Raw genomic sequence first — 16,404 nt, forward strand, 5'->3', positions numbered from 1 at the left:
AGGCACCATTTAACTCAATAGGGTATCGTAGAGGTGTGTCAGAGTCCAACCAATCCTCTTCGATTTCCACGTGGAATGCATTTGTGATTCCAAGGTTAGCCTCTCGTTTTTGTCTTATACGTTGTTGTCGCTCCTTAGCCTCAGCTTGAGCTTGTATCTTGTTTAACTCGGTTTGTGCTTTGGCGGCCTTCTTTTGATGAATGGCCCGTAGTTCTTCTTGGTTTAAAGGATCATAATATCTTTTGAATTTACTCCCATTGAGGAATCCAATGGTTTCAACTCCATCAAGAGTTTCCACACGAAGGGTACCTTGTGGAGTAATTTCACATACTCTATATGGTCCTTTACCAGCATATTTCAACTTTTTCTTCTCTTTACGTACTCCATACATAAGGACTTTATCACCAACTTTGATGTCCTTGTCCTTCACATGGCGATCAAACCACTTCTTTCTCCTATCCTTTTCCACAAGAGCATTTTGCACAGCCAACTGTCTCTCTTCGTCTAGTTTTTCTAAGATATACAAACGCTCGGTTAAGGGGTTACCATTCCATCCTTCTTGCGAAGCTACCCTAAGACTAGGAATGACAAACTCCCAAGGCATAACCGCTTCTTGGCCGTATACCATTTTGAATGGCGTACAATTAATAGCCACTTTATAAGCAGTACGATAAGCCCATAGAGCAGATGTCAACTTCAAATCCCAATCAGTGCGATGAGCTTCTACCGTCTTGGTTAAAATAGAGATTAGAGTCTTGTTGGTGCTCTCGGCTTGTCCATTAGCTTGCGGGTAATAAGGTGTAGACTTATGGTGGGATATCATAAAGGTCGTGGTAAGCTCTCTTACTACCTCATTTATAAAATGGGTACCATTATCACTAACAATTTCAAAAGGGCAACCAAATCTTGTGATAATGTTCTCAAAAAGAAACTTAGTTGTTGTCCTTGCGTCAGCTTTTTGTGAAGCCTTAGCTTCAGCCCACTTTGTTACATAGTCCGTAGCAACTAGAATATATCAAGATTGAGTGTTGCGAGCTGTGGGACTAATTGGACCTACAAAGTCTAAGCCCCATTTTTCAAATGGTTGGGTTACTTTAATAGGATGTAAGGGCATTCTGTCTTTGCGTTGTGTGGTCTTGTAACGTTGGCACTCATCACACCCTTTTGTAAAAAGTGATGCATCCTTAAATAAAGTTGGCCACCAATAGCCTGATTGCAGCACCTTTCTAGCAGTCAGGTCTCCTGAAAAATGTCCTCCTGCTATGCCCATATGTGCTTCTTACAAGATATACAAATATTCATCCTCGTGGGCACAACGCCTAAGAATATCGTCCTTGCCTAATCTATACAGAGTTCCGGCAATCAAACAATAGGGTTCACATTCTTTTACTAGCCTTTGAGCGATATCCTTACGAAGTTCCTTGGGTGGAAAACCATTAACTAAAAAGTTAACAATGTTCTCACTCCATTCAGGCATAGTCTCAACTATGAATAGGGAAGTATCGGGTAATTCATCATCAACTCCTATAGGGGCTTCACCATTGGGTATGCGAGACAAATGATCAGCCATGACGTGCCTTTTACCGGGTCTCACTACAATCGTGAAATCAAACTCCAGAAGAATTAACAACCATCGTGTGATTCTTCCTGTGGAGCATGGCTTGTTTACCAGATACAGCAACGCTTGATGATCCACATAAAATGCAAACTTGTTTTCCAGAAGGTAGTAGCGAAATTTCTTTACTGCATAAACCATTGCCAAACCTTCTCGCTCTGTAGTGGTGTAGTTCCTTTCAGCATCGTTCAATTGACGGCTTGCAAAGCTAATGGGATAGTCCAATTTATGTTTTCCTGGTTGAGTGAGAACACACCCAATAGCAAAGTTTGATGCATCAATATGCACATGGAAAATGACATCCCAGTTAGGCGTCCTTAAAATCGGAGCACTTGCTAGTGTTTTCTTCAATTGTTCATAGGCCTGGTCACACTCTTCAGTCCATTTAAATTCAATGAGAAGCTTGTACAAAGGACGTGCTATCTCAACGAAAAATAAAATAAACCGTCGATAATAACCCACGTGTCCCATGAACCTTTGAACTCCCTTGTAATTGGTTGGTGGTGGTAACTCTAGAATCACTTTAATTTTGCTCTCATCGGTTGAGATACCGTTTTTAGATACTATATGCCCTAAAATAACTCCATGCTTGACCCAAAATTGGCATTTGAACGAGTTCAATGAGATACGATATAACCTACACTTTTCAAACACCTTTCGCAAACATGATAGATGTTCTTTCCAAGAAGAGTAAACACAAAGGTCGTCTAAAAAAGCTTCACAAAACTCTCTCAAATATTTTTTAAAAGCAGTGTTTATTAATCGTTGGAATGTAGCAGGGGCATTTGTTAAGCCAAAAGCCATCACACGAAATGCAAACACGCCAAATTCCGTGGTGAAGGCAGTTTTAGCTTGGTCCTCTAGCGCTATCGTGATTTGGTTGTAGCCTGAGTACCCATGTAGAAAGCTATAAGCTTCCTTGCCTACAACTCTTTCGAGTACATGTTCGGAATATGGTAGGGGGTAATGGTCTCTTCTAGTAGCTGCATTAACTTTTTTGAGGTCCACACACACCGTGAGTTTCCCATTCTTTTTTGGCACGATAACTATTGGAGACACCCATTCAGAGTGTTCAATAGGATATATGAACCCACATTTGATAAGCTTTTCTAGTTCTTGTTGAATGATCTTTGCGTACTTAGGATTCATCGGGTAGGGTCTTTGTTGTACGGGCTTCGCAGTGCATAGGGATTGTATGTTGGACCACAGAAGGTGGAACACCTTTCATATCATGGTATGTCCAAGCGAATATGTCCTTGAATTCCTTGAGAAGCTCTTTGAGGACCGCCTCTTCAACTTCTGTGAGGTCTTGGGCAATAAAAACAGGTTTTGATTCTTCACCGGGGTCGGCTAATTCTATTTCTTTAACTATTGCCGGACCATCATAGATTACATTATTCCCATCGATAGGTATTCTTTGGGCTTTTGTGTACACAACCTTTGCTTCCCCTGTGGTGTAAGATTTGAAATTTTCTGGTGCAGGATGCAAGTCTGTGGATTCTGGTTGTGCTTTGGTCTGTGCTTCTATTTCTGCTTTCTTGTGTTGTCGAGCTAACTCTTGGTTTTGACGCCTCCTTGCAGTGCGGCTCAACTTTGGCTTGTCTATGATCTCTAATTGGGCTATGTCATGGGGTCGTGGTCTACACCACATAACATTTTGGAGATATTCACCCCAATCGTCTACCAATTTTCGATGAGCATCACATGCTCCTATATAAATGAGCCATTCTGCTGAGGATCTCTTCTTTTTTATCCTAGCACGTACATTGGCTCGATATCGACGCCTCTTAAAGTTTTTCTTTTTCTTATTTGAGACCTGCTTTTGATTTGCATTTAGATCTGGCTCACTAAAGGAGTCCTCGTTGGTGTCCTCTTCACTCTCGGAGGAGCTATCATGGGTTGATGTGCTCGGTCCTTCCGAATGTTTTGACTCTGAACTTGCTCCACTCTTTAATTCATGAGATTCAGAATCCGTTTCACTCTGGAAGTCAGTGTCTGAGTCGTGTTGGTTAAAGTCTTCTATTGAGCTATTGGTGTCACTGTCAGATTGGTCCACAATTGCCTTGCCCTTAGAAGATGCATGTATGGCACTTATCATGTTCAGAGGTGCAATTTGTGGTACCTCTTCCCCCTCTGGTGTGACCCAAGTGGTTCCTCTATTTCCCCAGGTATCTATGGTTGCAGCTAGGTGTACCCAATCTACGTTGTCTGATTCCGTCATACCCGGTAACACATCCATGTAAGGAGAATCTTGGCCAATGTCTGTATCCTTCTTACAAGTGTAACAATATTGTAGTGGGGCCGAGTGAACTGTGGTGTCAGAGCGATGATCAATAATGGTTTTACTCCCTAAGGGGTGTACCTTACCAGTCACCAAATCCACTCTAAGGACAGAGTCTTGGAATTGCAAATAGACATGATTTTTAGACCAATCATGAACCATTTGTGCTTCCCTCATGAATGGTCGTCCTAAAATCATTTCATATGACATAAGGTGTTTAGAGAAATCCATTACAATGAACGTATGTATTACCTTGTGTCCTAGAACTTTGATCCTAAGATCCTTGAGCATCCCCATAGGTTTGGCTATGGTACCATTTGCCATCTTTACCACAATGTTAGTAACACTGAGGCGGGGTTTTCCCATGGATTCCCAGCAATCTTTTGTAACGATGCTAACTCCCGCACCACCATCAAGAATTCCCTTTATAGTTAATCCCTTGGTAGTGATGGGTAGGGTCGCATTAGACTCGTCGCCTTCAAAATACTGCCCTAATTCGTTAATGGGTACCTCGATCACAGACTCATGTCCATCTAAGTCAAGTGATTGCACATGATTTTCCTCATCAATCATAATCGAGTCAGGCCTATTTGGTTGCGCAAACTGCGGTAATCCCGTTCGTAGCTCTCCGTTAAGGAATGCTCGAAGTGCAAGGAATAACTCAGGATCTCCATACAGCTTTGCTATGATCGTGGTTCGGACCTCAGAAGACATGAAGTCCACTAGTTTGGCAACATTCATTGGCATTTTGCAGGGTGTAGGTCCTTGACTAGGAACTAGTGAGGATGGAATCTCATATTCCTCAATGGGATCAGGTATTCCTTCGTTAAACATCCTTTCCAACAAGAAAGGTGTATGCTCACTTTCTGATGTCCCGTCCTCACTCCCTTCTTGGATGATACTAGATATGGCTAACGGTCTATGGTTCATGTGGGGTGGATGAACTTGCGTGGGAAACACTGTGTCATGAATTTTGACATGCATGGGTTCTGGTTCTAGTTTCCTTTGAGTCTCCTCCACTAAACCTCTTAGATGTTTCACCTGCTCAATCTCGTCTACTGGGTTTGGGTATGTCCCAATCTTCTTTTTACGATCCTTCCCTTTTTGCCCCTGCGGTTTATCTTGGGGGTCTTGGATTGGATTGGATTTGGAAACACTTGTGGTGTTTTCAGACGCTCTTTATGGTTTTCTCTTATTCGGTTTTCATTTGGTTCCATGTTACGGTTTTCTTTGTCGGTCTTTCCCTTTGTGGTATTGGTTCTAGTCTCCATTGTCTCGACTGAATCTGAATCATCCTCGAGGTCATTCATATACACGGGGTCATCTCCTGTTCCTATGTTTGTTTTGGAACTTGGCTTTGAATTTCCCGTATTCTGCGAACTCTTCCTTCGTGTCTTCTTTTTCTTTGCTTGGATAACTGACGCGGTATCTCTCTCTTCGAGGATATGGCATGGCCCTTGAAGCATGGATCGTGTAATCGCATAAGCGGGTGCGACGGGTGGTATTGGCGATGTCACACTAGCAATTTCGACCAAATTTAGGGGTGTGATTTTAGGCGCATTTGGGTTATAGGGGCATTGGGCAATCAAGTGATCTATGCCACAACGATTACATGTGAGTATTGGCATTGCAGACGTGCTCCCTTGATTCATTTGCATCTGTGCAGCATTCTTTTGCAGCCTAATAGGGCACTCCGCTGCCCGATGTGGTCCACCACACTCGTAGCATTGAAGAGGTGGCCTCCTAGCCTGGGTGTTGATATTTTGACCTCTGGATGCGAGAGCAGCAGCTTGATAAACCGGCTTGACTTGCCCCCAACAATCTTCCATGTAGTATATAGGACACTCTTCCAATGTATCAAGTCCGTAGGCAATACTAGTGTCTATTTCCTCCTCACAGCCATCTGCATAATCATTTGATGGCTCGCAACCCACTTGGTTCATAGGGGCGACTCTTCGATGCGGGGGCTGCGGTCCTAGCACAGGAGGTGGTAGTGGTGTAGCTTGTACAACATTTTGAGATCTAGGGACCATGTGTTGCGGTAGTTGCTCAACGGGTGGAGCAGGCATCAATACAGGAGCTCGAGGCGCATCCGTCCAGGCTACAGGTGGTCTATTTGCCATCATACATTTGATCATTAAACAATCCTTAGCTTGGTGACCATACCTACCACATGCGTTGCAAGTTCCATTAAATTTTACTCTAAACGTAGGGCACTCACTAGTGCTATGTGGACCCAAGCAAATGGAACACCATTGTTGCTCCCTTCTTGGATACATGTGACTATTTTGAGGGGGTCGATTATCCTTAAGAGACTCTTGGATTGCCTTGGTGAGGTCTGTCAAGAATGTCTCAAATACCTTTGGCTCATTGGCAATGGGCTTTGCAGTCATGGGTTCATACTCAATGGCTTGTGAGCTAGTGGATCTCGTGTCAGTAGACACCCTCATGCCTGCTATCATCAAGTTGTCCTCTAATTGGATTGCATTGGCAGTGACATCTTCCCAGGTTGTGATACCTCTAATCACTAGTCCATTATAGATTCCTTCATTCCTCAACCCTCGGATGAATCGATCAAGCAGTTGGTTATTGTTGAAGCGCTCATTTACAGGGCAGCGAGAGTTTAAGTGCTTTAGACGACTAATGAAGTCCCTTACTGACTCTCCTTCCTTACGTTCGGCCTTCTGTAGCTGAGATGCTACACCCCAAAGCACACCTTCTCGTATGTACTCCTTTAGAAACAACCTTCGAAGGGTAGTGTAGATTGTTTTCTCGTCCACCCTTAGGGTTCTATACCAATCTCCAGCCTTCCCACTTAATGTCAAGCTTAAGGCATTGCACTTATGTAGTTCGTTGCGTTCCCCTAAGGAATCACATACTTGTTCAAACACTTCAATGTGTTTTCTAGCATCTTCGTCCCCATTGAATTTTTGCGTGAGTTTGGCAATTTGTACTGCCTTACTTCTAGGCTCTCTATCAGATGCATGACGCATATTTTCCGCGATAGATCGACCTATGGTTTGAGCAAACGCTGCCAAATCACCTATGTGAGGAGGCAGGGCCGGCGGAGGTACTCTTGGAATCATATGTGGGAGAGGAACGGGTACCGGTCTTGGCATATGTGTGGATGATACAGGATATGGAACATAACCGGGCATAGGTCCACTCGGATAAGGGCTAGGGAGCGGCACTCGAGGAGCATAAACAAGTGGTACAATTGGAGGTGTGGGGGCCATGTGTGCATAAGGGGCGAGAGGCACATACGGTCGAGGCCCCATATTAGGTACTACGACGCTAGGTAGTGGCACTGCGCTAACCGTAGATGTCATCGGTACATTCTCTGTCAGGCCTATCCCTGGAGTGAGCACTGTGTTTTCCTTAATAGAGGGTTGAGCCAAGTTAAGGAAGCTAAAGTTGTCGCTCGGAGACTCAGATTGAATAGAGACCCCAGGTGAAATGACGTAAAATGGGTCCATGGGACTCATTAGAGGAGTCTCCATTTGTGATAGAGTAGGCTGTTGAGCCTTGCTCGTATCCAGAAATCTCATGGGGCCAGTTGAGAGTATATTTACCCCTCGGTTTTGCCTTTCCGATTGAATAATGCCATGGATAACATTACAGATCATTTTCTGTTGATCTTCTATGCTCGTGGCACTAGAGGTGGATTGTACAATCTCTATCCATCCTACATGGTAGGCGTGGCCAAAGTGTAGATCCGTCAACACCTCAGTGTGGAGGTCGTATGTCCAATGATCATTAATGAACAATCTTTCTAGAGTCGACGTGTTAACGGTTTCTTGTGAGGTAGAAGCAATGTTGCTCCCCGTGGTTTTACTTGTCACCAACGGTACTCTAGAGGAAACTTCTGAAGGAGGCAGCTAAACAGGGCCTTCTTGGTAAGAAGTTGGCAGGATATCCACATGGACACTCTTTGGGGGTGTGGGATCCACGTGCGATGTGAAAGGAGAGTCCACTTCCCCACCCCCTTCGTGTGCTTTATTTGCATCAGGTTCCGAGCGAGTAGCTCTACCTACTGTTTCCATGAAACGGCTAAACATACTAGTACTAGGCTGTGGAGCTTCGGGAGGTGCATGGCCTTCTCTCTCAATGTTTTGGGTAGGGTATGCTTCCATGATTTCTGAGTCGGAGGAGGAATCACTAGCGGCTATTTTAGGGTCTTGGGTGGTGCTACCTTGTGTCCCCGCTGAGGGTCTAGAGCCTATCGTGGATGGGTAATGGGTGTCCGTATGAACAGAGGCACCCTCAATATGCTCGTGTTCTAGCACCCGCCCAGAGCGTAAGTGCATGTGCTTTTGATACCCTAAGGTGTCAAAAAGTTGCTCTAGGAGGCCTTGTGACTATTTTTTTATTTTTTATTTTTTGCTAGATTTTTTAGAGCGTGTCGTGGAATGGGACGTGTGATAGCTCGAAACGAGCGTATCGCTAGGAGGAACGTGTTGTGCTTTACATCCCACCATTTGGTTCCATTTTGCTCCAGAAAAGCTCAAAACAGTTTTTTCCTAGCTGGGGAATTAGGCTCCAAATAGCAAGTCTAAGGGTGCGAGTGGGAAGAGAAGGGAGGAGAGTGGAGGACTTGTCCCACATGCTCTCATTCCCTCTTGAGGGGGTAGGGTATATATATAAGAGTGAGTCTAGTATATATCATAAGGTTGAGGACTGAGGCCGAGGCCTGGGCCGGGGCTTGGGCTTGGGCTTGGGCTTGGGCTTGGGCTTGGGGAAACGATCCCGATCTAACTTTTATACAAACCAACCCATCCGTTTTTATAACTCACGTTGACCTCACCTAACTATTTACTGTCCCACCTACCTACTGACCTGCTAATCAGTGGTTCACCTAATTACTAACCTGCTTAATTAACTAACTGTGCACAAACCAAAAAACACAGAAAATGAAGAAATTGAAACTTGACAGAACTGTGCAGTGCAAACCAGAAAATGCAGAAAACGCAGAAACGCAAGAAATGCTAACTGTGTAAGCTGAAATCTGAGCTTAATAGAACTAACAAAACAGAGCTTAACAGAACACAGAAAACTTGAATGCAGTCAACAACATTCTGTCTTTCTCTACTGTTTTTGCATAACAACAATAATCAAACTTAAGCCGCGCCTTTCCTACATAAAAAATAGCTTCAATACAATTTACAGGTTGCCATTGGAGCTTCACGCGCAGCAGCTCCCCGACAGCGGCGCCAAAAATGTCAAGGCTAGGGACTTGTTACGCGCCGTGTGCGAGCCACAAAGCTCCTAGCACACAGTCATACAACAGACAAGCTCACAAGGAAGAACGGTGTGTCACTCACCTTCCTGCGTAGTTGCGAATGAAAGATTCCCGCGTCGCGAAGAAGAGAGAGACGCCGCTACGCCGCGCTCAACCGCCTCGCCGCCGTCGTGCCGCCGCAACGCTCGATCGCACACACACTCTCACACTCTCTCTCACACGCACACACACAAGGAGATGGTGAAAGAGAAAGTGGAGATGAAGTAAGAGCAACTTCTATTGCACAATGAGAGAATGACTCAATTTTAGGTTTAATTGGCTTTTATATGAGCTCACCCCATTCACACTTGGGCGCCCATGCTTAGCCAACTAACTCTAGCATGTTCGTGTTAGAATGCGCTTCTCATCGGCGATCACTCTACCTTTCCCTATTGGACCGACAAGTCCGATGCCTGACTCTACTTAAATAAATAATACAGTTACGATGTCCGTCGTAGACGATAGGGTATCCGTGAGCCACGAGGGTTAACAAACAAGATCGTAAATTTTTCTATAAAATTTTGGTAGCTTATGATTTGATAAGATTAACATAACAATCTCAAGTTATGTGCAAAGATGCACCTATATTTTACAATGTGGCATGCATAATATGTTTGGTGAAGCAACAATCCATCTCATGGCTTTCTAAACGATCTCAACATTTATTTAGCCAATTTCTCTAATTATGAAGTACCATGCAAAGTACATGAAGATCACGACATATCATACAAAGTGCATAAAGCTCACAATATACCATACAAAGAATTGTCAAGAAAATGCAATGATTTCTATTTTGATAATGATTTCAAACAAGGATATCAAAATTTTTGATAATGATTTCAAACAAGAGAGACAACATATTCACATGTACATATGATCAAAAGAGACAACATATACATATGTACATAGATTTTATAACTTTCTACATGAAGGTGCTTATGAAATTTTGCATAAAGCCAGCAATGTTTATGTACCATTCACGTTACACTCATGGTAGAGTGTCTATGAGACAAGTACAAGTACATTCATCTTTCTTACAAACCAGTTACTTCTTCATGGAAGCTTATATTGGTCCAAAGAAAGGCATGACCACATTTTTACCATTTTGAAAAGCCAAGTTTTGCTGATCAAACTTAGAACCTTCCATTCAGTCATTCAATATTCTAAGAGATATTGAAGAATTTAAGGGCCTACCTTAAAATAAAGAATAGTCTCGTAAAAGATGTGAGAATGTGAATCAAACGCTGAAGCCTTTACCACTGGCATGCCAAAAGGCCAATGACTAATGATCTTGCTAGACTGTCAAGACTAGGATGCAACCAACACATTTCAGCAATAAATGATGCTTTAGCATTATGACAAGCACCCTTTTTAAGGCTCCTCCTGAAGCTGCGTGTGGTATTCAACCTCAGGTTGAAACAACACAAACTTGCTGCTCCACACCGTTTTGGGGGGAGCAAAGCCTTCTCAAAATATAACTTGGTGTCAGAGAAGATAAAAGTGCTAGCGTGCACCAAATAGCTTAGGCAATCAGAGGTCCATATACTCAATAATTCGGTCCTTCAAGCACAGTTATTTGTAAAAATCTGAAAAGCAAAGCTTCAAGAAAAAGAAGTTCACGTGCAGAAGCAACATGTAGGAGACTATACGACACGGGCAACACCATCAAGTCTCATTCATTTCTGCACAATGTACTCAAGAGACTCATCTTCACTATGAGACAAGCAAAACAAATCATAGCTTTGGATAGTACAATGAATTACTCTCAAGTTGTGTGAATGATACAAGAGTAACTCAATCATGGATTGTCAGAGCTTGACAATGCCTAGTTTGGACAGGCTGATGCGAGAGTCCTACCTACAACATCTCAGAAACATCAGCATCAACGTGATCATGTACTCACATCAGTCTTGAGAGAAGGATGCATGGATTCTGGTTTTTGGGCTGGTGTTGCCTTTCTGCAAGTGTTGCAGCCCATTGCCAATTGTATTCAACACATCAATCTTTCACATCAATCACACCATCTGTAGAGATTTGGAACCTTGCTTCTTGCTCTGGCAAACATGGTGAACTCACAACTTTGCAGATTCTCTCCTCTCCTCTTCCTTTTCGCAAGGCGAGCCTGTATCCACAAGATCAAAGGATACATCAACATATTCTGAAGCTTTTGTTTCTCAACTTCAATAGTAAAGATGACCCCAGACCTTGTGGTCGATGCATGAGCGATAATATTCCCTCCAATGGGCTTCACCTGTGGTCCTGCAAACATTGCAGAACCATCCACTTGCGCCACCACTTGGTTTGTAACAACCACAGCTATTCCAAACTGCTTAACACAATATTTGCAAATTACTGAATCGACAAGCAATGAAGACTGTAAGCCTGCATGCTAAACACAAAAGAGACACACAGCTAACCTCATCAGCCATCTTCTGTAAGCTTCTGAGAAACTTGGCAAGATGCATTTGCCTTGCAGAAAGCTCTCCCCGCCCCACAAAGTCTGTTCGGTAAAGTGAAGTCGCACTATCTATGATCATTAGAGCAAATCTGCATTTCAACACGGTACACATAAGCTCAAAGGCACGTATCTAAAGATCCCGAGGACAGAAATTTAGTTTGCCTGTTCACAAAGACCTAGTATCAACCATCATCGATGCTGCCTCTAGCAAAAGTCTTGACTGATGATCTGTGTTGTAGGCTCTTGCATAAGCAACATTCTCCAAGACATCTGCCCCATTGAGTCCAAATCTGAGAGCAAAAGCAAATAAAAGACTGTCAAATGGGATGGTAAAATTCTCACTACCACTATCCTCATGAATTGAAAACTGGAAACTAAAGTACTTTCAGGAGGGGCGGCGGGGGGGGTGGGGGGGGGACGAACAAAAAAACCTCCATCAAAACTATGACAAAATATTAGAGATTATCCTACCTCTCTGCAATCTGTAACAACCGTTGAGGCCTAAAAGTTCCTTCTGCATCAATGTACAAAGCTTTGCCTTCACCACCACCTTGATCCAATGGTAACTGAGATGAACAAAAATTAGAATCGCTGTTAATCCTGAACCTTGCTTCATATATCTTAACATCTGCACAATGACAATGGGGTGGGAATACCACACAATGTCATATGATCACACAATGCCAACGAGAACAGGCAGTACATCAGACGAAAAGTTCCTCTAGTAAGCTTTTACCCAGCTTAGCTGTCATAAGCTTCATTTAATAACAGAGACATGTAACCAAGATGACAAAATTTCAATATGGTAACGGATAGAGTGGAATGTCTTCATTAATTATTCACCGGGACAATCAACACAGATAAACCATTGGATGATTACAAGGAACCAGTTAAAAATGTGGTATTCCCACCTGGCAAGTGACACAAAGAGTATGGCACAGTTGAGTCTTTCCAGTTCGAAACTCTCCATAGATCTCCGTGATAGATCCAGTTTCGACACCACCTGAATTTGATACAAAGGGAGACAGAAGACTAACATTAATCAAAGAACAGAGCATAAACTGCATGGTTGTCATTGATTGTGATCCACACCTTCGAGAATCTTGTCAAGCTCTTTGGACCCCGAGCTGATCTGGATAATCTCACATCGTTGCGCATGAAGTTGGCTTGCACTAGTAAAACCCATTGGAACAAGCTTGGAAGCTGAGCCAGTAGCAAAAGAAGTGAGTAGTTCAATATCAGTACCCACCTCTGAAACACCATTTCCAGTTAGCTCCCTTTACAACCAAACTATAACTCTTAAGATGATACAGTCGATGTGATGCATGTAATGATGTGAAGCTATAGCAAGAAACTCATCATAAACGATTGAATCAAGGCATGACAAATGCATATACCTGCTTCGATGATTTTCTCTACTTTGGCTTCACTAAGACCCTTGATTTGCAACAGGTCCTTCTTCGGAGAGTAGGCAACAGCTTCAACCGTGCAAAGACCTGCATCCTTGAGCTTCTTGGTGTCCAATGCTGCTATCCCACAGACCTGAAATCTTTTTTATGATATTTGGCAATGTGTGATGGCAAAACATGAACTGCTCGTGATGGAAATACATAGCAAAGATAACGGTGATATCGATTATGGAATTGTTGGAACAGACAAAGACAGGGATGTGATACAGCATATAGAAGTGACGCATGTACTTCTGGAGCAATAGAGAGTTTGAGACTCTAAAGATGGATGCTAAACCATAATGAAGGTACACACATGTGTGCAGGGAAAGGACCCATTCAACAAAGAGTGAGGCAAGGCGCAGTATATGGCAAACCCTATCATATCTGTGAGTGTAAGATCGCTAAGGAAACGGACGCTCAAAATGGAGTGATCTTCACAAATCTTGCATAAAAGAAACCGTTTAAGTAACATGCAGACAGAAGAAGGATTACATGGAGCTGTGCCCAACCCAAAGTTCAGAGCGAAATGAGTCGCATGCACGACAGAAGAACCTTTACCTGGAGCTGCTCTACAGGAAAGGGGCCATGCTGCTGCTCCTCTTCTGTCTGCGCCTGGCCAGCATAGTGCTCTTGCTCCATAGCCATTGTTCTGGAGATGTGGGTGATACACAGAAATGCACGATGTTGGCTTCTCGCAAGGTTTGGAAAACTTGAAGACAAAGGAGCGGCGGGCTTCTTACCAATTCAAATTGTGACTCTTATAGCTTCGTTCTAAACGTTGTGGGCTCGAATCCTCTAGGGACTCTCTAGGGTAAAACCCCCAACTTAAGCTTTTTTTTTCTTTTTTGGGTTGGGGGGGGGGGCGGAAATGTCAGACAGCACTAGCACCTTTTAGTGTTCGACAGCTCTCGGCTTTGACAACCTACAAAATTGGTGCGACCCGTTTCGGTGAAGGATTCAGCAAGCGCGAGAGGGATCCAAAACGCTTTGTTACAAAAATATATGGATATTTGTGAGACACACCCAAGGGGTGAAGTGGGACAAATTGCCAACAAGCTTTGAATTCAGATTGGACGGCCCAAACTTTGCAATGCGCACGTAGTGCTAACCAACACTCACGAGTTGATGTACTGCTTATGGCACCGTGCACGTGCTTGTTATTTGTATTGGGGTCCCAACAGTCCTAAAAAGGGGGGGTGTCCCAGTACTAAGGGTTTTACCCTAGTTAAAGGTTAGAGGGGGAATTACGAAACAACATCAGTGTGGCCAGGGTTCTTCAAGGCCACTTTGACCTTCAAGAGAAATGACAAAATTTCAAGGATTTGCTTAGTACGAGCTATCGTAAAAATTTGCCCTTCTTGTGGACGGGCGGACCAAAGACAATGTTGCACTTGGAGGGCACTTTTTTTGGGAAAATTCGATATATACACATGTATATTATATAGTACTAAGTATAATAAGATGATTTTCTTCTCAAATCTAGAGGTTGGAGACAAATTCCCAAGGTAAAGAAAGGAGAGGGCCACCTTGCAAAAATGAAGGCTTCCTCAGCCATCAGATCAAGTTCTCAAAAATTTGTACTCAAGTAGTTGTTGCCATGGATCCCCTTTTGAAGGACCCCACAAAGTCAAATGGTAATGAGGGTGTGTTTTTGTCATTCTCTTAAACTCTTAAGCTGGAGACAATCTCGTAAGAATCCCTCTCAAATATTTCCCATGAGCACATTCTAGCCAAAAGCCTAGAGAAACCCATTAAAAATTTGACTTTGATAAAGCAATGGTTTTATTAATAGATATAATTATTATTACTTAGTGTCCTTACTACTTACTTCTATGCATGTAGAAAACACATCATGCATGAACTTGGGTGTTTTTACACTTATATAAATACTCAGACCACTAGGCTTCTAGTTGCAGAGCATAAGCTATGAGATAGACACATTGTGCAAGCCATAAGGAGACTCAATCTTATATTTATTCCAAAAGATTTAATATCGATAAAAAGTGTTTTTTCTTCTTTCAAAACAATAGACTTGATGTGATAAGGAAATAGATTATGTTACAAGGGTTGAGCTACATGTTGAGGTAAAGCCCCATGTGGTCGGTTAGGTCAGGTGTCCGTCCACTATACTTATTCATTATGTACATAATAGAATAAGGGGGCTCACATGTAGAGAATGAGTTTTAGCCCCTGTAAACACAAGGTCTCCTCTTCTCCTCTCTTCTCCATTGATGCACACACTCACACACGCTCTCGCTCGCGCACTTCAACTGGTATCAAAGCTCAGGGATTGAGAGCACCATTGGAGCTCAGCGGAGAGGCAGGAGAGAAGCAGCAAAAACCGCATCACGTTTTTGCAAATCTGTTTTGGCCTACCAAAACGTCTTCATTCAAGCCGATTCCTAAATACCTTAGTGATTTTTTTGTCCTCTTCAACTTTGCAAAAGAAAGTTTTCTCAAAATCTTCACCAATTTTGAGATACGTCACTCAAACTACCTGCACGTCTAGGGTACACAGTTCAAGATTTTTACATATCTATTTCGACCTGTAAAAACAACACATTTCAGGTCAACGTTCTAGCTTGGTCTACAACTTTGCAGAAGAGAGTTTCTGCAAATTCTGAACGGTTTGGAAGATATGGCTGACAGGCTGTAGGATTTTCGGAAAGTTGAAGATTATGTATGCATATTATGGTAATTTGCTACATTCAGAGAGCTCGGATTGAGCTTTGTCATTCTCTTGTTTTGCGCATTGCTATTTTTCTCTCAGTGAAGAGAGTGTGGGTTGAAAATTTTAACAAATTTGTGCGCACACATTGAGAACACTTCGTGGATGTATGCATTCTTGTGGACTCTTAGGTTCGAGAGTGGATTCATCACAGGTTATGTGCATTGACTTATGCGATTGAGCAGATTTTGGAAAGTGTGGTGCACAGATTTGCAGAGAGTTTTGCAAGCATTCCTGGCATGATTGTGAGCTGAATTTTCAGCTGATTTGGATGCTCATTTGCTACACATTTGGTACATGCTTGATGCTCGTTTATATTGCCATGTGGATGCACATGATGTGCGCTTTTCGACGGATGGTATTCTGCGCCTTGCAATGGCATATGTGGGCTGATTTTCAACTGTTTTGAGCATCAATTTGTGCCATATATTGGTTGGGTTGTATCCAAGTTTATGCTAGTATATGCCTCGCTTGTAGAGTGCGGTTGATGCACTTTGTGTTTCGGATTACAGGATTTTTTCCAAGTTTAGGGAGTTGAAACTTTGGGGCACCTCATGTATGCTTGAGTGCGGATTTTGCACATGATTTGCTCA

At 42.9% G+C, this 16,404-nt stretch overlaps 1 protein-coding gene across 1 annotated transcript; it reads right to left on the bottom strand.

Annotated features, from left to right (window-relative positions):
* Positions 1-10,825: 10,825 nt before the first annotated feature.
* On the bottom strand, positions 10,826-13,824 carry RAD51 (RAS associated with diabetes protein 51). Its single transcript, XM_086527528.1, has 9 exons — positions 13,642-13,824; positions 13,030-13,174; positions 12,725-12,835; positions 12,544-12,635; positions 12,104-12,198; positions 11,809-11,922; positions 11,592-11,721; positions 11,379-11,500; positions 10,826-11,296 (listed from the first exon to the last, which is right to left on the bottom strand). Exons 1-9 carry the CDS (start codon positions 13,726-13,728, stop codon positions 11,173-11,175), a joined length of 1,020 nt encoding a protein of 339 aa, XP_086383654.1. The 5' UTR covers positions 13,729-13,824; the 3' UTR covers positions 10,826-11,172.
* Positions 13,825-16,404: the final 2,580 nt, after the last annotated feature.

Source organism: Adiantum capillus-veneris, chromosome 2, assembly GCF_014529385.1.
Source record: "Adiantum capillus-veneris isolate H3 chromosome 2, ASM1452938v2, whole genome shotgun sequence".
In the NCBI taxonomy this organism is placed as follows: Eukaryota; Viridiplantae; Streptophyta; class Polypodiopsida; order Polypodiales; family Pteridaceae; genus Adiantum; species Adiantum capillus-veneris.